This window comes from Lissotriton vulgaris, chromosome 1_1 (assembly GCF_964263255.1).
Source record: "Lissotriton vulgaris chromosome 1_1, aLisVul1.2, whole genome shotgun sequence".
Classification (NCBI taxonomy): Eukaryota; Metazoa; Chordata; class Amphibia; order Caudata; family Salamandridae; genus Lissotriton; species Lissotriton vulgaris.
In genome coordinates this window covers 1,061,669,128-1,061,690,990 of record NC_141685.1, presented here as the reverse complement: position 1 = coordinate 1,061,690,990, position 21,863 = coordinate 1,061,669,128, and the positions used below count along the sequence as shown (strand labels likewise).

The 21,863-nt window shown below is 46.9% G+C and overlaps 1 protein-coding gene across 1 annotated transcript in view; it reads left to right on the top strand.

Moving 5' to 3' along the window:
* Positions 1 to 21,863, top strand: part of SH3BP1 (SH3 domain binding protein 1) — a 259,744-nt gene that overhangs the window by 172,221 nt on the left and 65,660 nt on the right. The window contains exons 2-7 of the mRNA XM_086963028.1: positions 7,777 to 7,819; positions 10,066 to 10,170; positions 10,961 to 11,037; positions 12,948 to 13,059; positions 14,172 to 14,248; positions 14,412 to 14,544. Coding sequence (XP_086819154.1) covers positions 7,777 to 7,819; positions 10,066 to 10,170; positions 10,961 to 11,037; positions 12,948 to 13,059; positions 14,172 to 14,248; positions 14,412 to 14,544 — 547 coding nt within the window. The remainder of the gene's footprint in view (positions 1 to 7,776; positions 7,820 to 10,065; positions 10,171 to 10,960; positions 11,038 to 12,947; positions 13,060 to 14,171; positions 14,249 to 14,411; positions 14,545 to 21,863) is intronic.

The window sequence follows — 21,863 nt, the reverse complement described above, 5'->3', positions numbered from 1 at the left end:
AATATCCACAGGTGTCAGACTGGATCCGGAAAATTTTGCGTAGCAGTACCCCTGCGCGTCGGTAGGCGTCGTCTGCGGCTCCGCGTCCATCGTCCACGTCGTTGGCACCGGGATGATGTAGTCAGAGTACTTAGACGCCGCCCTCGAGCTCTGACATCAGTTCTTCTTTTTTCCGCGCCAGCAAGCGCAGGTCCGGAGAAAGTGGTACCCTTTTTGAGTAAGCTTTTTCGATCCTTTTTGGATCCGTTTTGAGTCGTACAACTCCATTGGTGCCGGTAGGGATGCCCGGGTTCAAGCCCTGTGCCGATTGAAACCGACTCATGGCGGTTACCGACCCCCATCGCTGGTGCCTACATTGCCTGGGGCCTGACCACGATGACGAGTTGTGCCCAGACTGTCGGGCCTTGACGTCGAAGGCTAGGCGGGTCCGGTTCCGCGGCGCCTTCAGGCCAAGCGGCCCCGACTGGGAGCCCAAGCGGGCCGGGTGCTTTGGCCCCGGCGCCGTCTGCAACTTCGGGCAAGGCCCCACTGGATCCGGTTCCGGATCCGGGTCACCGCTGGTCGACCTTGCAACCCCGCCGGCGTCGGCCCCTAGGGAGTCATCCCCGGCGTCGTACCCGCACGACGCCGTCCCTGGTCCACCCCTCGGTCCGGATCCGGCGTCGCTCGACGCCGCATTCAGCGACGGCCGAAGAGGACTTCTTCGAAGATCTGGGTCCATCCTTTATCCCTGAATTTCAGGACATGGATGACGAGGGAGACTGGGAGGGGGGGGGGGTCTGAGGACCCCCTGGCACATGAGTGCCAGTCATTTCAGGACTGACACAGGAACTAGGGCATGCCAGTGGCCTGGATACCTCCCCAGACACTGGTTTTGTCTCCCCTCCTACCGTGACTACGGAGGAGGGGGCTGCTTATAGTGTGGTGCTGATGAGGGCAGCCAAGGCCTTGGCTCTTGAGCTCCCCGTCGCAACTGTGAGGCCTAACATCCTCACGGAGGTCCTTAAACCGCAGGTAAGCTCCCCAGAGCCTCTACTTCCGTTTAATGAGGCTCTCACGGACGTCCTGTTGGGCACTTGGTCCAAGCCCACTACAGGTCCCCCTGTAGATAGGAAGGTCGCTAGGCGCCACCGCCCTGCCCCGGGCGCCCCTAGTTTTTTGTCCACCCACCCCACCCCTGAGAGCCTGGTTATCGAGGCCTCTACTTCCCAATCCGCATTCCCGACTGCACCTCCAGATCGGGAATCCAAGAGGTATGAAAAATTCGGCAAGAAGATGTTCTCCTTCCTTAGTTTGGGGTTGTAGTCGGTCAGCACCACGTGCCTCTTGGGCTGTTACACCCACTCTCTGTGGGATACGGCTGCGGCCGTGCTGCCTGAGTGCCCGGAGGGAGCCCGAGCGAAATTCGCTCAAGCCCTCGTGGAGGGAAGGGACGCAGCGCGGTATTCTATAAGATGTGGACTGGATACCACGGACTCGCTAGGAAGAGCGATTTCTACGTCTGTGGCGGTTCGCCGCCACGCCTGGCTGAGGTCCGCCAACTTTTCGGCCAATGTCCAGAGCACCCTTATGGACATGCCGTTCGATGGCAGCCACCTCTTCGGTGGCAAGACAGATCATGCGCTGGAACGCCAAGGACTTCAGGGCTACGGCCAAGTCCTTGGGCCTGACGGCCCGCGCCAGCAATCTTCTGCCCAGCGCTCCTTTTGTGGCCAAGGGAGGAGTGCCTCCGCATGTCCTGCCAGCCACGGGCCGCAGACTAACAATCAGCGCGGTGGCGGACATGGTTACCGTTGCGGCGATAACAGGGGACAACGGCGCAGCCAGTCCACATCTACCCCCGCAGCATCCACCTAAAAGCCTTCCTAGTCTGAGCTTTCAGGCCCATTTGATGCCAGTGGGGGCAGGGTTCGCCATCACCACCTCCACTGGCGCACCATCACATCGGACAGGTGGGTGCTGCTAATTGTCCAAAGGGGCTACTTCCTCCCCTTCGAGGCGACCTCTCCAGTCATGCCACCGCAGTGCAACCGCGTGTCGGGGGATCACTTGCATCTTCTGCAAGAGGAAGCTTCGGCCCTCTTGGCCAAGGGGGCCATCGAGCACGTTCCTGGGCCAGAAGTAGGACTTGGTTGTTACTCCCACTACTTTCTGGTTCCCAAGAAGGGCAAAGGGGGCCTATGCCGATCTTGGACCTAGGGAACGTCAACGGCTTCCTCCGAAAGGAGAAGTTCAAGATGCTGACTTTGGCTCAGGTCTTAGCTGCCCTGGACCCGGAAGACTGGATGGTAGGGTTGGACTTGCAGGACACATATTTTCACATCCCCGTCCTGCCAGCCCACCAGCGCTACCCGCGGTTCACGGTAGGCCACGAGCACTTTCAGTTTACCGTGCTCCCCTTTGGCCTTACCAGCGCCCCACCGCTGTTCACGAACGTGATGGCGGTGGTTGCAGCTCATCTGCACAAGTTAGGGGTTTCAGTCTTCTCCTACCTCAACATCTGGTTGTTGAAGGTGGGCTCGCCCCAGACCGTCGTCAGCCACCTCCAGACTACGGCCGACCTCCTGCACCTGCTGGGGTTCTCCATCAATGTGCCGAAGTCGCACCTGTGTCCCTCTCAGAAGCTCCTCTTCATCGGAGCGGTTCTAGACTCTGTGCAGTTTCAGGTTTATCCTCCCGAACAGCGGGACTCTGATTCCGATCTCTCAGCCATTTTCCAGAGTCTCGGTCAGATTGACGCTGCGGCTTCTGGGGCTGATGGCCTCCTGCATCCTTCTGGTGCATCACGCCAGGTGGCGGATGCGGGCTCTCCAGTGGGACCTGAAGTTTCAGTGGGCCCAGCATAAGGGCAACTTGTCCGACCATGTCTTGATTTCGGAGGGCACTGCAAGACAGTTGCAGTGGTGGCTCACGGACCGCTATTGGGTCAGCGGCAAATTCCTATACCTACCCCAGCCGGAGCACGTAGTTGTGACGGACGCGGCCCTCCAGGGCTGGGGGGGCCACATGGGAGAGGCGGAGATCAGAGGCCTCTGGTCTCCGGTGGAGTCCCAGCTCCACATCAACCTTCGGGAGCTGGGGGCGATCCGGCTTGCACTGAAAGCATTCCTCCCCTTTGTCTGGGGGAGTGTAGTGCAGGTGTTCACGGATAACACCACCGCCATGTGGTACTCCAACAAACAGGGCGGGGTTTGGTCATGGACCCTATGCCAGGAGGCTCTGCGCCTCTGGCAGTGGCTGGAACATAAGGGCGTGACCCTGGTGGTTCAACACCTGGCAGGTCCCCTGAATGCCAGGGCGGACAAACTCAGCCGTCGGTGCATGATGGATCACGAATGACGTCTGAACTCTGACGTGGTGCAAGGTCTCTTTCAGCAGTGGGGCGAGCCTTGGTTAGATCTATTCGCCACAGAAGAGAACGCGCAATGTCATCAGTTCTGCGCGTTTGGCATTTTCAAGGCGGCACTCGCTCGCTATGGCCTGTTGTACGCCTTTCCGCCTATACCACTTCTGCCCAGAGAGTTGAAGAAGATCAGGCGCGACCTGGCCCAAGTCATCCTTGTGGCTCCGGACTGGGCACGAAGATACTGGTATCCCGGGCTACTCAGCATGTCAGTCGATCCCCCGATTTGTCTGCCTCTTCAGGAGGACCTTCTGTCACAGCAGGAGGGGACGGTCCTCCACCCGAACCTGTTCAGCCTCCACCTCCATGCGTGGAGATTGAGAAGCGACAGTTGAGGCCATTTGACTTGCCTCCTGAAGTCTGTGATGTGATTCTGGCAGCCAGGCGTCCCTCCACAAAATCGGTATACACCTGCAGGTTGAACAAATTTGTGGCATGGTGCCCAGCAAAGGCTGTGAATCCCCTTTCTGCCCCCCTTTCTGAGGTTCTTCTCTTTCTTCCTTCTCTTGCCCAGCAGGGCTCTGTTCTGGGCATTCTAAAGTGCTACCTCTCTGCCATTTCCGCCTTCTTAAGGCTCCCCGATCAGCCCCCTTTGTTCAAGTCCCCAGTTGTAAATAGGTTCTTGAAGGGCATCACTCGTATGTTTCCTCCTGTTCCTTTCGTGATGCCTCAGTTGGACTTGAACCTAGTTCTGACTTATCTGATGTGCGCTCCCTTCGAGCCACTTCATAACTGCCCTCTTCGTCTCCTTACTCTAAAGACTGCATTCCTGGTTGTCATCACCTCTGCCAGGAGAGTGAGTGAGCTCCAGGCTCTTTCTTCTCAACCTCCTTTCCTTTCTGTCCATCCGGACAAAGTTGTGTTGCGGACGCGACCCTCTTTCCTGCCCAAAGTAGTCACAGCCTTCCACATCATGCAGTCCATCACCTTGCCCACCTTCTTTCCGCCTCCGCATCCCTCGAAAGAGGAAGAGATGCTCCACCGTCTGGACCCGAAACGTGTGCTCTCATACTATCTGGATCGCACACGCCAGTTGCAGGTGGATGACCAACTCTTTGTTGGTTACGTGGGCGCTAAGAAGGGACGGGCGGTGCACAAATGGACCATTTCTCGATGGGTCGTCTTGTGCATCAAGGCTTGTTAGTTATTCACTGGCTAGAAAGGAGCCTCATTTGGGGCTACTTGCCCATTCCACTCGGGCCATGGCGGCTACTACTGCCCTGGCTCGGGGAGTCCCCTTGCAGGACATCTGTCAGGCATCTACATGGGCTTCGCTGCATTTGTTCGCAAGACACTACTGCCTGGACAGCCAAGTCCGGAGAGATGGCTTTTTCGGTCGTTCCGTTCTCCAGGACTTTCTGGTGTGATCATTGGTTCGCAGACCCACCACCGGGGTTGGTATTGTTGCGGTATCTACTCTAAGGTAAGGAATCTAATACTAACCTGTTTCTTTCAGATGCACAAGTTACTTCCCTTCGGTAACGATATATCTGTAAGAAACAGTAGTTAGTATTAGATTCCTTACCGCCCCACCCATCCTCCTCTTTCTGCGAACCGATATCTAGGGTTAAGGTCATCTCCTTTCAGGGCCCTAGTTTCATGGCACCAGTGTTGGTTTTTATCATGGCTCTGCGTTCCTGGCGCGGAAAAGCTGTGAATAAGAACTGACGTCCGTGCGCGAGGGCAGCGTCTTAAGTACTTTGACGATGCCATCCGGCACCGACGATGAACGCGGAGCACAGACAACGCCTACCGACACACAGGGGTACTGCTACGCAAAATTTTCCGGATCCAGTCTGACGCCTGGGGATGTTCTAAGGTAAGGAATCTAATACTAACTACTGTTTCTTACAGATATATATCGTTACCAAAGGTAAATAACTTGTGCTTTAGTATCACTCATATGCACACCAACACTCTCTATTATTTTTTCACTTAATTATTTTTTTACCCATATGTAGCAGTAGCTATATTAAGAGATCTTGATGAAAGACATGACACTTGTGTAGGTCAATAGGCAGAAACCTGTTGATCACTTTCTAGTTCAACCCCCTCTAATGTTGGTAGTTACACTACCCACTACTAGCACCAGGTAGCAACAATAAATTATGTCTGGGTAACCTTTTAGCTAGTTTTAATCACTGTTTAGTTAGCACTGCACTCCCTTCACCACACACTATGCTCACTTTGGGTTTTATGAATACCCCTCGTCTCTGAAAACATCCCTGAGCTCCTCCCTCGCAGCGAGGGCGTTGTAGCCCCGTCACGAATCTAGTCCTGACGCGAGGAGGCATCCTTATGATGAAGAATGACACCTCTGGTGTGTGAGTGAAACTGTCCTTAAAAGGTATTCACCCCCCCACCTCCTAGCTTAGTTATTCCCACCCACACACTCGCCTTGTGCGACCCCAGACCCGAGGGCACTTTGTGTGTTAGATATTTAGGATTGGGGAGTTTGCCGTCGCTGGTCCAATAAACCTCCTCAGGCCCCCATGATGTGTTTTTGTAATTCAGTTAAATGTCAATCTCCCGCCACCAGTATAAAACGTTCTTCAATACACTATGCTGAAAATGTGTATGTATACACTTAGTTCAAATTTTAGAACTATTTTAAATTGCTGTTAATCTTTGGGCCACTCTTCCCCAGCAGAGCTAACAAGATTCACTTCTATCGTATTCAACACATTGACTCATTCATTATGGATGTAAAGGTGGTTTACAACTCCCTCGTGCCTCAGAAACCTTATTTCCTTTCACAGCTCCTGCTTTATGTGCCTGACAGCTGCTAGTGTGTGCTACTCATCACTAGCTGTGAAAGAAGGCTGAAGTCTGCCCCTTATTCTCCATTTCTTCTGCCAAACTGCTTCTCTTTTTTTAGCAGAGCCAAGGGAGACCCAGGAGCCGAGCAGAAATCCTCTCCCTCCATCCTCAGCTCCAGTAGCAGGAGGAGGTTGAGGGGAAGACTGAAGATGTGCCCTCATCCACAGCCTTTGTCCCGCTCTTTCCCCTGTACAATCCACATAGTCGGTGGAGAGGGAGGAGAAGAGAGAGTCTGGGGCTGTAGATGAGGACCCTGGAAAGTTGATAGTATAGGTAAGCAACTTAAGTCTAACTTCGATAATGAAAAGGTAGGGAGTTTACATCACTAAATATCTCTAATAATACTTAATGATAATCTATTTTGATATTTTCAGTATGAGACAACAATGAGCAGAGCCCTTAGGGTCATGCGTGTCCTACACATCTATAACAGTAGGTAGAGTGGTCTTTCTCTCCTTCCTCTGCTGTACACCTGTAATGGAAAAATGAAGCCTGTAGCACTGTATGGAGATGCTCTTAACAAGTTGATTAACCAATTGGACTATTCCAAGTTGAAAGGTGATTATTGGAAGTCAGTTTTGGCCAGATGTACAACTTAATTAACCAATTGGATCATTCCAATTGGAAATTGATTGTTAGAAGAGCTCTGGATGGATGTGCTCTTACCAACTTGATTAACCAACGGTATCATTCCAAATTGGAAGTCAATTTTTGGAAGATAACTTTAAATGGATATGCACTTACCAATTTGATTAACCAATGGGATTATTCCAAAATATACAGTGATAGTTGGAAGTTCCTTAAAGAGCTAAAGTTACTGGCATTTCAGGGTCAGTTGGTTTGATCTCACTTCGCATCGGATCTGAAGTCTTGTTAGTTTTGTACAAAGTTTTTCTGAGGTTCCATAAATGGTTCATAAAGGCCTGTATAGAGGACCCCCTATCAGCTCTATGTAAGGGAGATGAACATTTAATATTACACAAAGCTAAGCTCGAATGGATGTGGTCATGCTGAGCTTTGATGATAATAGTCAGTATTTGTCAAGAATGTTTTCATTAACAATCTCGTGCGCAGATAAAGACACACATGGGCTTTTCTAAGTACTTGAGCATCATACATGACCATACGCTGCACCAACATCTACTGAATATGAAACTAGGCATTAGAAAAGGACAAAGTCTTTGTAAATCCGGTGCACTGGAAGAAAACCAATGTTCTTAAAATCTTCGAACTAACGACATTTCTGGCCCCTTCTTACTAGGATGGCCCTGTCATCATGACCACAGGCTATTTCATTTGGTCCCAACAATGAGGAAAAATAGGCAAAAGATAGTGAAAGAGACAGTTCATTTGTGTTTTCTTTGGAACATTCCTAAACTACTTTGTCGGGGGGACATTTTGGATAATTTAAGTTTGTAGTGCTATATGTTCATAATGTGTTTAGTTTTAATGTTTTATTCTTGGTTGATGTTGAAATGTGTTATGAAATGTATACTTTAATAAACTATGTAGACATTTTAAAAAATTACAATTCTTAATTTTTGTCTCCACAGAAGTCAGGAAGTAGCTGATCTCTTAAGTGAAGAGTTGTTATTGGTAAGTACCATTTAAATCTGAAAAAGCTAGTATTGTCAGTGAATACAGTGTTTGGTGATGGGAAGTCCACCTAGTGCCTCTTGGAAGAGAGTCATGGTGCAACTCTTGAACATGTTCTGGAGTTTGATTAATATTAATAAAAATTAGAAAAACAGTGTGGTGCTAATCAAACACAAGTGCTTCTACTCCAGTAAGTGCAAAATACGACAAGAGTTGGGCTGGGTAGATAGTGAGACCTAGAGAGTTCCTCTATTCTCACGCAGTAAGAGAAAAAAAATCAGAACCCGGATTTGGCACAAGTGTGCCAAGTAAGAAGAAATTGAGAGCTTGTCGGAAGAGCATAGGATGAGCAAACTGACAGAATGACGGGTGGATGGTAAGGTGGAGCGAGATCATGCATTCTTGTGAAGACCACGCAAAGAAGAGGAACTGAAAATGGGAAGCAAAGTGTATCCAACCAGGCGAACTACAATAAGAAGAAATGTCTACAGAAAGAGGAAATCGACGTATACAATTAATGATGGCTACAAACACATTGAGGAGGAGTGAGAATGAACTCTGCACATTTTATGATTCTCCAGTATTCAATCTTTCATAGATTCACATGCTTGTATCTTCCCCGTCGTCATGGTGGGAGTCTCCCGGTAAATAATAACCATAGCAGTAGAAGAAAAAACTGCCTGAAACCATAGAGTAGTGAAACCAGAGGGTAAGATCTCCTCCTCATTATGTGGCCCAAACTACAGCCAATCAGCAGCCAGCCCCAGCCTACACCATTCCCAGCAGAGCCACCATACCTCAGATTTCCAACCGCCTTCGTGTGAGGAGGAGTCTCCCTGAGCTGACAGTCCATAATATCATAAGAGTTAGTGGCAACAGGGGTGGGAAACAGTAGAGAGATAAGTGAAAGATCAAGACAGATCAAAGATGTCAGGATTTGTAGTTTGTTACTTTTTGTGAAGATGGGCTTACATTTGTGGGAGTCTTTGTCACTGTAAACGAAGGGTGGAAAAAACAAGCATCTCAAGACACATATAGCTGGAAACCATTATAGTTGGAGAAGAGTGTGACTAACAGAAGATCCAGGGGCTATATGTGTAAAGCATTTTTGCAGTTGCAAACAATCGGGCCATTTCTGACTGAAAAAATGCAATTTGGGATATATTAATCCTAAATTGTGATTCGGCAACATGTTACCAAATCGCAATTTGGAATTGCAAATGCATATCAATTTGGGATGTAGAAGAAACGTGTTTAGGGCTTAATTTCCAAATACCAAATCGGACGGAGAAATAAGAATGTTTTGTGATCCAAATGTGGTCGCTAAACATTCCCACTTTACCACCAACTCAAAGTTGGTGGTAACCCATACTCACATAGGAAGTGGTCCCTTTGGGATCCCTTCCCCTTTGAGAATGTTTAAAAAAAATATTCCTACTCTTAAAAGATGAAACTTTTTTTTTTTAGCGCATCCTGTTTTCCTTAAAGGAAAACAGACTGCATTAAAAAAAATTATTGCTTTATTTAAAAGCAATCATAGACATTGTCTGCTGACCCCAGCAGGCCACCATCTCTATGATGGCAGCGAATCCTAGTGGGTCACAAATTGTGACTTAACTCATTAATATTCATGAGGTATGTCTATTTGCAACCTACGATGAATCACTAATGGGTCAGATATTACTTTTGTCCATTGGTAATAGCGATTTGCAAAAAATTGCTATTTGGTCATTTCTATTTCTAGTCATTGTAAGTCTAGCCCCGGATCTGTACTTGATAACTAAATTTAGGAAGAAGGGGATAAGTTTCCTGGATCAGATAATACATAATTACAGTCCGCATGATTCAGATAATGCATAATTACAGGAAAGGAGAAGAGTAGATGAGGGAGATGGGCGTGGTGGGGCATGATTTCCGTCTTCGTGGCAGTTAGCTATAGGGATATCTGTACCCCCTGGAGTGGACTCTGGTGTCTCTAGCACAAATTAAAAAGGATGCCTGACCTTGATTTCTGCCCCTCCTGGAATAAAATCTGAGTGTGGCTCCTATTGGAGTGAAAGATCTATTCTGGATTTCCACCTTCTCTTGAATAGACTTTATCTGCTGCTAGGAATGATCACAGATAATAGTCTGCATGACAGTTTCAGTGCAGATTTGGAGGAATGCTCTGGGAACTGTAGTTAAGAGGGTTGTGCTATCACAAGCCCACAAGAACCCTGAGTAACTTCACTGTTTCTCTTTTTCAGGTTGATCAACGGGTAGAACCGGTGAAGAAGGCTGCCCATGTGGTCTCCAAGCGCTTGCAGGCCTGCATGCAGGGCCAGAGCGGGTCTGACCTGGAGAAACGGCTGGTGAGTTAGGAAACCAACTACTGCCCCTCTCTTGCCTCATACCTACATGTTGTAACTTTCAGAACATTCCCCTACCCCATCAAATCCTCTGTACTACCCGAGGCCAGAGCTGCTTAAATGTTAATTCCACCTTTGTGCATCACAGCCCTAGTCCTCCTGATTCAGTGACTCTCCATAAAACCATCCCTGCCCCAAACTTTATTTTCCCAGAACCCTCTTTCACCTTCCACAATATCTCTGTGTTATAACGACTTTCGGAGCGGGGGACTTGTTGGGAGAAGGTGTTGTATTTAAATTCCAACACCTTCCCTGAAGTCCGAACATACGGGAGTTGGAAAAGTAAATGTTACTATTCCAACATCCAGCGCACCCCCCTCCGCAAGTCGTTGTAACGATTTGCGGAGTAATGGTATGCGTTGTCACAACGCGGTCGTTGTTACGACCGCGTTGTGACAGCATGCAGATTAATTACATGCGGAGTGAAGAGGCATATTCCTTTGCATACCAGGGAATTGATATGATTTTTCAACGGCTCTTCAGACAAACCATCTCCTCTAGTCCCTTTTGTAGGATTCTGGTTTCCTCACAGCGACTTCTGACCAGCTTCTTCAATGGTTTAGTGGTATCAGAGTGTTGTCTGAGCAAACATCATGGGGAATTTTCAGTGCGTGAGCCTCTTGAGGGCTGTGCAGTTTACCATTGAGTTACGGTATATACAATCAGTTGTGAAAGGTGCGACATGTTGCAGTTCCTGCTTTGACGCCACATTCTTTCTTTCCTTCTCCTGCAGAAGAAGCTTCCTCTCATGTCCCTGTGCACCGCCATGGTGGAAAGCATGAACGAGCTGGATCCTGACTCCATCCTCCGGTGAGTGTTCTCCTGTACAGCAGGCATGGTGTCATCCCACCACAATGTGCTTTTAATTCCGACCAACCAAAATACTGTGGTCATGATATTGACTACAAACATCTTGTCATGTTAAGTAGATGTGATTTAAGAACAGTAAATACATACTTCCTTATGTATATACTTACCCTGACCATATATTCAGTGGCACTGGTATCCCTAAATACGTAATAGAGAAAATAAATGAATGAGTACCAGAATGTAGGCAAGAGACGGTCCTGGAGGAGCTACTCTCATCTAACATGGGAGAACTTGGGAAAACCAAGACTGTTTTGGCCACCTTCCTTTGACATGAGAAAAACCTTTGGAAAGGTACTGGATAGGCTGCTTGCATCTTCGATAGAAGGGGAAAGATGTAAATGGCTCATGGAATGCAAATTATACTGAAATATATGTGATGTACTGTGGGTACTCTTTGTTATATTGTAATATGGTGAACGTACTGATAAAGTGGCATGGACAGCGGTAATGTGCCATCTCCTTGTAAATGTTATTGTATATGCTTAATACTGTAAGTTCCTAAGACCATGTGCTGTGCTGCTATTCATACTTGATAAAATTCAATAAAAAGAAAAAAAAATGGAATCAAACTAACCACATGAGATATAGGGAAGGTAACTCAGGATCATGATTGTCACTTAATTCAGATCATTTATTCATCTCAGAACGCGTTTCTCTTTCACAATGTTAGTGCAGCTGACATGTGTTTTCAAGATTTTGGCGTAGACCATTTTGTCAACAATGCCTAAATTGGGGTTACTTCACCAAATTTGTGTACGGGTGGTTGCTGGTGGTGGGCAGAGAGGATCTCGTTTTTGGATACTTGGACTTATGGTTTGTCGTCAGTGGCTGACCCATAGAAAGACGAAAAAGGGATGACAAAGGTGGAGGGAAAAGATGGGAAAAGAATGGCAAAGGGAAAAAGTAGGGATGAGGACTGAGATAAAGAGACATGTAGTGTAGGCTAATGGAAGAAAGAGGCATGGGGTGAAAGCCAGACTATGCTGCATTGGTATTTGGTATCCCTACATTTGGCTGCTCTGGCAGTGAACCACTAAGAAAATTGTGGGCCCCTGCACTTATTTATTTTTATATATTTATTTACTTTTTTACAGCATAAGCACTTTTTGATAGACAATGGAACTGAAACGTTGTTGTAATGCCAGTGCTGGGCAGTGGACACTGTCATGACCAGTAAGATTGTGGACTTTCATCAGTAATCACCCCTACCGGTAACTTGTGACCGTGATAGAAATTGGCAGGTATCTGCTGTAGCTTTTGTGGAGCTCTTACAAGCAGGGTGTACTTTACTTCTGTTGGATGAGGGATAAGAGAAGGCTTGCATTTTGTTTACTTGTGTTGTAACAAAATGCTAGGCCTTTGTTGGAGAATAAAAACAGCATTAAAATAATAACTAGATGTTGGAGAGTATAAGAGCGGTGAGTGAAGACTCACATTACAGTGCAATAGATCATAGAAAGTATATGAATGGTGGGGTGACTACTTTGAAGTTTTCAGCATCAAGGCATCAGCTTGAGGAAGGCTGAGGACACCTGGGTGGAGAATAGCTCTTGAGGCAGCTTTGAAAGTGTTTATATAGCTGGTCGCACCTAGGTCAACTATGACTCCCCAATGACACGGAAGATTGGATCAAGCCTGGTGCTCACTGAGGAAAGGGCAGGCTGTGACAAGGTTATCACTCACAGAGGAGAGGGCAGCCTGGGCAGGACTGAATATCACTGAATCAAGACCAGGGCATAGGACAATGTGGCACACTTTCAAAGGAAGGTGCATAGATGAAAGGGAAGGAACACTGTTAAACATATAACCTTGTCTCTCTGTCCCTTACATCCCCTCTATTCCTCTTACAGGAGGACACTCGAACTGACCTACTGGACAGAAAGCAAACTGGCCCGTGACCTCGCCACCTACGAGCTCTCCCTGGAGAAGGAAGTGGTGCAACCTTTGCAGAAACTAAGCGAGGTATCCGTTCTTCTCAAAGCACCTTTGGCCAGCTTCCCCCTGCCTTCACAGCTCACACGCCTATGTACACACATCTCAACTCCCATTCTACTCCAAGAATGGAATGACCCTACCGCGCTGTGCCTCATTGTTGGAGACATGTGCCCTTGAGGGATCTCGAAGCGTTGGCTAGACTCCATTGGCGGGGGATTGTGTGTGTTTGAAGGTGGGCTTAACCCAGATTGACCCCACTGACAGAGTTATTCGGGGGACAGAGAAAAGCCCTCTCGAGAATGGAACTAACTAAAGTTCAAATTCTGTCCTTAAATATGTAAAAAAAAAATTGTAAAAAATAAATAAGTGCAGCGGCCTACAATGTTTCGGAGAAACTTGCCAAAGTGCTGCTCAGTTTCGGTGTTGCTGAATACTCAGGGGTTCTATTATTGATTTCAGGTCATGCCTTTTTCTTCGATCACCCTAAACGTCTGGTCTCTTATCATTCTTAAAGGTTCTTTTTAATTCTAGGTTCTCCATTTCTCGCTGTTTTGCTATCTTTATCTTCTTCCTACTTTCTCCATTTCTGCCTTCTATTTTGCTCTATCTGGGTCACACTCTGCTGATGAAAAATAAATCCCAGTTCCCAAGCAAGATTGCTGGTGCATACCACCTGCAATCGCAGGTCCAAATTTAGTCCTGCTTGAGCCCCTTTTGTTGCTATATTATGCTATGTAATGCTAAATTCCGTGCAGTGCAAAAGCTCAATGTACTGGTAGAGGTTTATGTTATGGTATTATATCTCATGCTATGCTATGTTATATTATATTATCTGGACTCCGGATTTCCTGATGATGGGATTGCCTGAGCTTGTGGGTGACCCAAAGGGGGATCAGGTTTAGTGAGCATACTAGTGAGCTTGATAGCTGTGTCTCAGAGTTTGTACGCTAGTATGTTTGTGCTGTTTGACACTTGGAAAGATTTGGCCATTCCATTTTTGTATGCATTTCCTTTTTCCTGTGACGAGGAGAGTATGAGTGATGGAGAGTTCCCCTTTCTACAGACCTGGGTCAGGTTCTGTCTTAGAAGACACCATTGTTTCCTAATTTAATTATGCATTTGCGGTTGTTTTATTTCAGGAAGAACTTCCGGGCATCTTGAAGCGCAAAAAACAACTCCAGAAGCTGATCACCGACTTCAATAACGCCAAGGCCAGGTGAGGCTCTGCTGTGTACAACTATGGTGTGTGGGTATCAAGCACTTAGATGGGTGTTGGGCAAAGATTTCTCTGAGATCATCATTCAACCCTGCACATCTACCCCAGTGTGTTTTGTTGATGATTTTTTCTTGTTCCTTTCTTCCTTGGTACCCTCATCCAGGTACAACCAAGCTCTGAGGTCTTCTTCAACCGGAGCTGGCATTGGCACAGTGGCTGGCACCGGAGGGGCCTCTAGGTTGGAGATGCTGAAAGAGGAAGAAGAGGACTTGAAGAGGAAGCTGGAGCAGTGCAAGGTTGGCACATGTCTTCCAGGGGTTATTAGTGGGAGCCCATCTAGAAGAGACCAATGGGACAAGTCCATCATTTGTTTGCCAGACGTGGGTCAAACTGGTCACCCATAGGATTATTCGTATTTAGTTTCAATGGTCTGTAGCGAGGACGGCTTTGTTTTTGGTACAGGTTGTTATTAACCATATTTCAGTGGAGATGGGTATGTTGGTTTTGGTTGTACCCATGGTTTTGATGTCTAGGCTGGCTCTGATTATTATGACTGCAGAGTTCAACTACGGGTGGTAACCATATAATCTCCTACCATCCAAAACCATGACAAAGCAAAGTTATCCTAGGCTTAAGACAGACGTTCTCTTCTGCCCAAAAAAAGTAGAAGTTCACATTTTTAAATGTATTTTACGTACTCGCCCACCAGTAAAGACAAAATCAAATACATTCACTGCATTTGTCGAAAAGTTTTGCTTCACTGGTTTGTAGAATGCCACATACTGCCTTATCAATATAGCAGAACATTTAAAGCAACTTGTATCAAGGTTATACAATACTGCAAACATTGGCAAAGCCAATTGGTCTGGCGTTTGCTGCCAGTCTTTTTGCTTTGTCCTGGCTTGTTTTGATTTGTTATGGTATGTGTAAAACGTTCCTATTTTACTACTGGGGACTCTACCACATATTAAAAAAAATACTAAAAGCAAACATTTTTATTTGGTCTCGAAAAGCACATAGTCATAGTAGTCCCTGTCACTTAAAAAAAAATACTAAAAGCAAACATTTTTATTTGGTCTCGAAAAGCACATAGTCATAGTAGTCCCTGTCACTCAAGGGAACTAGTTGATGGTGCGGATATGCATAATGTTGTCACTCACAGTATAGTTAGCCAATGGCTGAAGTGGACTGACCTATTGCTCCATGATGTATGCTGTAGTGGGTGGGAGAAAAGGTTCATCACACAACAAAAGATTAATGGATTAAGAGTGCTAACTGATAGTATATTACATACATAATGTTAGTAAAATCAAGAGTTTGGATAACACAAGACTTAGAAATAACATAAACATAAGTATTCAGCATACAATCATGCATGCATCATTGGAAATGTAATTTAAACCAAGGGAAGTAAAGTTTTCAAAACTTTTCAGAAGAAAGCATGATATTTTGATAAACTGAGGTAAAGGGGCAAGTAGTTATAAGTTTCAGTCCTTTTAGCAGATTGAGTACCACCTCTAAATGTTTACAGCACATATGATCCATCCGTTTATGCTAAAATAAATGTTCTTGCAAACAGCCCCTGTGTGTTTAACGGAAACACAGGATCTACTATGTACACGTGTGTGTATGTACCGTTGACTTCTATCGAGGTATGCCCAGTTCTAGCATTGTAAGATTAAAGTTATGTTGCCCTACTCCGAAAGGTGTTTAATTGAAGGCCCATGACTTTGATGTTCACATCAATGCAAATAAACCAAACTAGTGTGTACGTTCAACCCCTTCCTTTCCTGACTGGCTCACTAATCTACCTGTCCTTGCCTTCTTGGTTTATTTGGCCATACATGATTGTACACGTTTCACCTCTGGGGGTTACCCAAATTAATTTCACTGTGATGCCCATGCTCCCTGATGGCCTTTAGCCATTACTACTGAGTAGAAGGACTTTGGCGTTGGCTCAGCCATCGCATCAGCTCTGACATCATACATAAGGATGTTAATAATGATAATATTCGGACCATACTATCATCACAATGCCAGATGGAAGGATGGCTGGACCGATGAACATACAGGCTACGTCTCTGAGGATCTTATTGATGATGCGGGTAATCTTTACATTGATTGGTAAGCTAATGATGTTGGTGAGGCTGGTGTCCCCTTCACAGTGATGTTGGTAGCAGGAATTGTCACAAAAGGCCTATGACATTGATCTTGGAGAAGGGGTGAGCATTGACTGTTACTCCAGTATTGGAACTTTCATAGATTCCCAAAGCTTGTATCATTCCCCTTCGTCGGAATTAGAGTCTCGGTAAATAAGAAAAATAACATAGCAGTAGGTACAAAAGAAAAAGAAAAGGCCTAGGCCTCATTTTTTTTGTAGCATATCCACCTTTTTTTGTAAAAGAGACCAAACTAATGCAACAACCAATCAGCTTAGCCTCACCCCTTAGAACCTTCCTGAGAGAGCCTCAGAGCCTCAGATTTTCTACCGCACGTTGTGCTAAGGGAGTCTCCACTGAGCTCTGCTCAGATTTCTCTTCAACTTTGGATTTCATCTGTTTTTCTCTACAGTTCTCTTCAGGATGTTAGACAAGGAGAAGAAAGCTTTGTTTAAAGCCTGTGCCTTTTGTTCTAAGAAGAGGCTTTATGTCGAGGACAAGCATAAGGACTGTATTTATTGCTTGTACCCTGACCACAAGGCCACTGACAGTAAGATCTGCCGGACCTTCTCTTCCAAGACCCTGAGGGACCGCGAGGGACGTCTACTGACCTGGTTGCAGAAGCTGAAGTCATGAAAGGAAGTAATATCCAGTGACAATGATGATGCCTCCTCAGCAACATCTTCAAGGAGGGCTAGTAAGAGGGGTATGTCTTCCCCTTCAACTTCGGCCGACCCCCCTGCTAAGGTGTTACAAAAGACCTCTGATAGGTCTGACAGGCCCAGTCCCTAAATATCTTCTCACCGAGGTGTAAAGGAGAGGGAGGGACTAGATCCGGAAGTAGTTTCTAGTCAGAAGGCGAGCCATGGTCCTTCTGTGTCGCCTCCACCATCTGACAAGCCAAAGCTGTTAAAAAAAACAGCTTCTGTACCTCAGGAAGGAAAATCTGACAGGAAAATCCGTCCGTCGCCAAAAACTGGTACGTCGACGACTGCATCTAATATTCACCTGCCGTTGATTTCAGCTCTGTCGGCGAGTGCTTCGCCGACGACGACATAGTCGACACTTCAGGTACCAGTTACAATGTCGTCAACGATGACTACTTCGACGAGGATGAAGCGAACGATGGTGTCGATGACAGCGAAAACGTCGACGAAAACGAGTTCAACGTCGATGTCAACGTAGACATCCACAATGGTACTGACTACGAGCTCGTTGACGGTACCGTCGACGATCATTCCATCGCCATCGACGATTCACTCTTCATCGACGATTCCTCCTCAGACGACCTCGTTGACGGTTCAGAAAGTGCAAATATCAACAAAAAGACGCCAAATTACACCAGAAATGACATCTCCTCGGAAAGTGTCACCATTACCGCCGACACTGCTTTTGGATGAGGAATTTTCAGATGAGGTTGAGGGCCCTTAGGGGGGATGCATACAGTCCATCCCAACTACAAGTAAAATACCAGGACTCGGACTCTAAAGACTAATATATTGACCAGCAGCAATGCCTGCCACAAACTAGACCTCAAGAACAATTGCAGCAGGGTATGGTGGCCATGCCGTCTTCACTTATTAGTAATCTACAAGTCACTGTTGTTGGATTATAAGGTGAGATTTCAATCACAGTCCTCTTAACAACAATCAATACAGGTGCCTCCTCCACCACCTCCAACTTATTCTTCTGACACAGTAGCTCCTCAACTACCTCAACCTCTGGAGCCAGAGCCAACTGAACATCATCAAAATGTTGTCACAGTGCATGATGATTCATCAGATGATGACCAGAGCATCGAACAGGTCCCAAATCCAGATAAGGAATGGGACGACTATGTTATCCCGGATCCTGCTTCACCATCACCGGATCCTATAGATTCTCCTCCAGCGGACATCGGAGGTTTCCATAAGCTGATGGAAAGGGCTTCCAAACAGTTTGATCTTTCCATTCCAACAGTACAATCGGAATATTTCCTTTATGATTTCAAGGAGCCTTACAGAAAGTCTGTCCGTTCAATCCCGATTGTGGAACATATATGGAATGATGGGATAAAGGTAATGCAGTCTCCAGCTACCGTCATTCCAGTTCTCCCGGGACTGGAGAAGAAATACAAGGCTCCAGAGGATGGTCCTGCTTGCCTGGTTGGCAACCGAAGCCGGACTCTGTTATCTCTCATGGGGCCCAAAGGAAGTAAAAAAATCAGTTGGCACCCCTTACCACACCACCGGATAAGGAGGGTAGGCATCTAGATAATGTGGGAAAAAGGTTTTCCTCTATGTCTAGCGTCCTTGTAAGGGCTGCCAATGCAATAGCAATTTTGGGACGATATAATTGCCATATGTGGTGCGACTTAGCTCCTTATATAGACCAGCTACCAGATGGTTCTAAGGCTGGCGCAAAGAAGATCCTGGAGGAAGGGGAAGGGTCTTCTTCAGAGATCATCGATTGCGCAATGGACATTGCCACCACTGCTTTCCGCTCTTTGGTGGGTGCTGCTGTCCTTAGACGACAAGGTAGGCTTCGGGCCACCTGGTTTCGCCCGGAAGTTCAAAATAAAATCTTAGATCTGCCATTTGATGGGGAAATACTTTCTGGAAAGCATGTGGACGACGTGCTGCAGGATATTAAGAAGGACACCGAAACGGCAAGGTCCCTTAGGACTTTGCACTACCGCAAAGTACCTTTCCTTGGGGCAATAGGGAAAGGTTTTTCTACTGACAGAGGAGGATACCAACAGCAGCGCTTCTCCTATTCGCAGCAATCACAATCATACAGACCCCAGTACTCTCAACGCCAGGGCCAATGGGCGTCTTTTTCTCACCGGCCTTCGAGAGGATGACAGTGACATCAGGGTAGAAATTCCTCTAAGCTCCAATAGCGGCTTCCCGGCTCTGTCTACTGTTCCTTCACCCCCTGTAACACCAGTGGGGGGGCAGGATATCACAATTCCTCCACAACTGGGAAATCATCACATTGGATCGGTGGGTCCTTAATATCATCCGGTTTGGCCACACGCTAGAGTTTCAACACCTTCCACCATCCCGAGCCCCTTGCGCCACCGAATCCAAATATCTACACATTCTACATCTAGAAGCTCACCAACTGCTTCTCAAAAAGGAGCGATAGAACCGGTACCTCTGTCCCAACGAGGCAAAGGATTCTGTTCCCGGTTCTTCCTCGTTCGCAAGACAGTCGAAAAATGGCACCCAATCTTAGACCTGAGGGAGCTCAACACCTATCTCTCATTTCGAATGGTGTCCCTTCAAGACATTTTGCAGCTTCTCAATCCAGGCGATTATATGGCCACTCTGGATCTCAAGGACTCATATTTCCATGTTCCTATCAACCCGGCCCACAGGAGGTTTCTACTCTTCACAGTATCCAAGAGCCATTTAGTCCTGCCTTTCGCACTCAGATCTGCGCCACGGATATTCACTAAGGTATTGGCCCCGGTGGCAACGTTTTTCAGAAAACAATCGCTAGAAATTTTCCCTTACATAGAAGATTGGTTGGTGAAAGCGCCATCTTCTCAGGCAACTACAAGAGCAGTCAAAAGTTTCATTCAACTTTTCAATCATCAACTCAACAAGGACAAATCAGTCCTCTGTCCTTCCAGGTCGGCCAAGTTTCTGGAGGCCATTCTGGACACAGCTTGTTGCAAGGCTTTTCCATCAGAAGAAAGACAGAACAGACTGATTTCCTCACCCCGTCGATTAAAAACAAGACGGTCTCTGTTCGCCTATACAAATCTCTTCTAAGATCAATCTCATCTTGCATTCCCTTAATTCCGCATTGCAGGCTTTGAATGTGCCCGCTCCAGAAGCAACTGGACATGCAGTGGCGCCAAGCGGAAGGATCGTTCAACAAGATATTCATCCTTCCTCTTATGAAAGAGCCAGTCAGCTGGTGGATGATCAAGGACAATATCCCAAAGGGTCTCATTTTCACAGTTACGCCAGCTCTTTTTATACTGACCACGGACGCCTTTCTTGAAGGCTGGGGATTGGTCTTGCAAGACCTCCAAGTGAGCAGCCACTGGAGGCACTCTCCACATCAACCTTCTGGAGCACAAGGCGATTCGACTGGCCTTACAGGCTTTCCTTCCAAGAATACGAAATTCCACCGTCCTGGTCCTTACAGACAACACGACGGCCATGCACTATGTGAACAAACGGGGTGGAAAAAGGTCTCAGCTGCTCTCCAAGGAGGCCCAAGAGATTTGGAAGTGGGTGATTCAGCACCAAATCGCTCTTTCGGTGGAACATCTTCCGGGTACCCTCAACACGGCCGCAGATACATTGAGTCGTCTGAAGTCGGTCTGTCACGAGTGTGAATTGGACCAGAGCACTCTTGAGAAGGTTTTCAATCGTCATTGGGGTACTCTGTCCATAGACCTGTTCGCCACTCAATAGAACAGGAAATGCCACTTTTACGCAAGCAGGGAACACCATCAAGGGTCGTTGGGGAATGCGCTTTCGATGGCCTGGTCAGGCGCATTTTGTTTACGCCTTTCCTCCAATTCCGCTAATTCCAAGACTTCTCAGGAAACTCAAAGCAGAACCCTGCACAATGATTCTAGTAGCACCGGCGTGGCCCCGCCAGTTCTGGTTCACAGAGCTTCTCCTGCTCTCCCAGGATCATCCAATTAATCTGCGGCCAATTCCCTCTCTATTGACGATGTCCCAGGGCCAGGTGATACATCCAGATCCGAGCTCACTTCAGTTGACTGCGTGGCTCCTGAGCACCAAAAGTTTCAAAACTTTGATATTTCTCAAGAATGTAAAGAGGTGCTAGCTCAGGCCTGTGCACCAAGAAGGAATAAGACCTATTGCTCCAAGTGGAAATGTTTCTGCTTGTGGTGCCGCCAAGAGAACATTCATCCTTTCTCTTCTGCTCCTCATCAAATCATACCTTAGATTTTGTCTCTGGCCAAGTCAGGTCTCGCCCATTCTTCTATCAAGGTGCACCTGGCTGCTATCTCTAGATTCAGACGGACGGCTTCTGGTCCTTCCCTCTGGTCAGCGTGGATTGTCAAACAATTTTTTAAAGGACTCTTTAGAGTTTTCCCTCTGGTTCTTGCCTATTCATAGAGCGGATCCTAAATTTCTTTCATGGAAAGTGGCCCTCCGTCTCGCTTTAACATCAGCCAGGAGGGTTGGGGAACCTCACTCTCACTATAAAGGATCCTTTCTTGCAGTTCAAGAAGGACACTCTTATTCTGAGGACAAATCCGAAATTCATCCCGAAAGTACCTTCGGATTTTCATCTGAATGTGCCGGTCATTCTAAAATCTTTTTTCCCTTGACCTTCAACTCCAGTGGAGAGGTCTCTTCATTCCTTGGATGTCCAAAGATGTTTAAAATTCTATCTCCATTGCACCAAGGACTTCAGGAAATTGACTCAGCTCTTTGTCGCTTTCAGTGCATCTCGTAAAGGTCTTCCCCTTTCGAAGC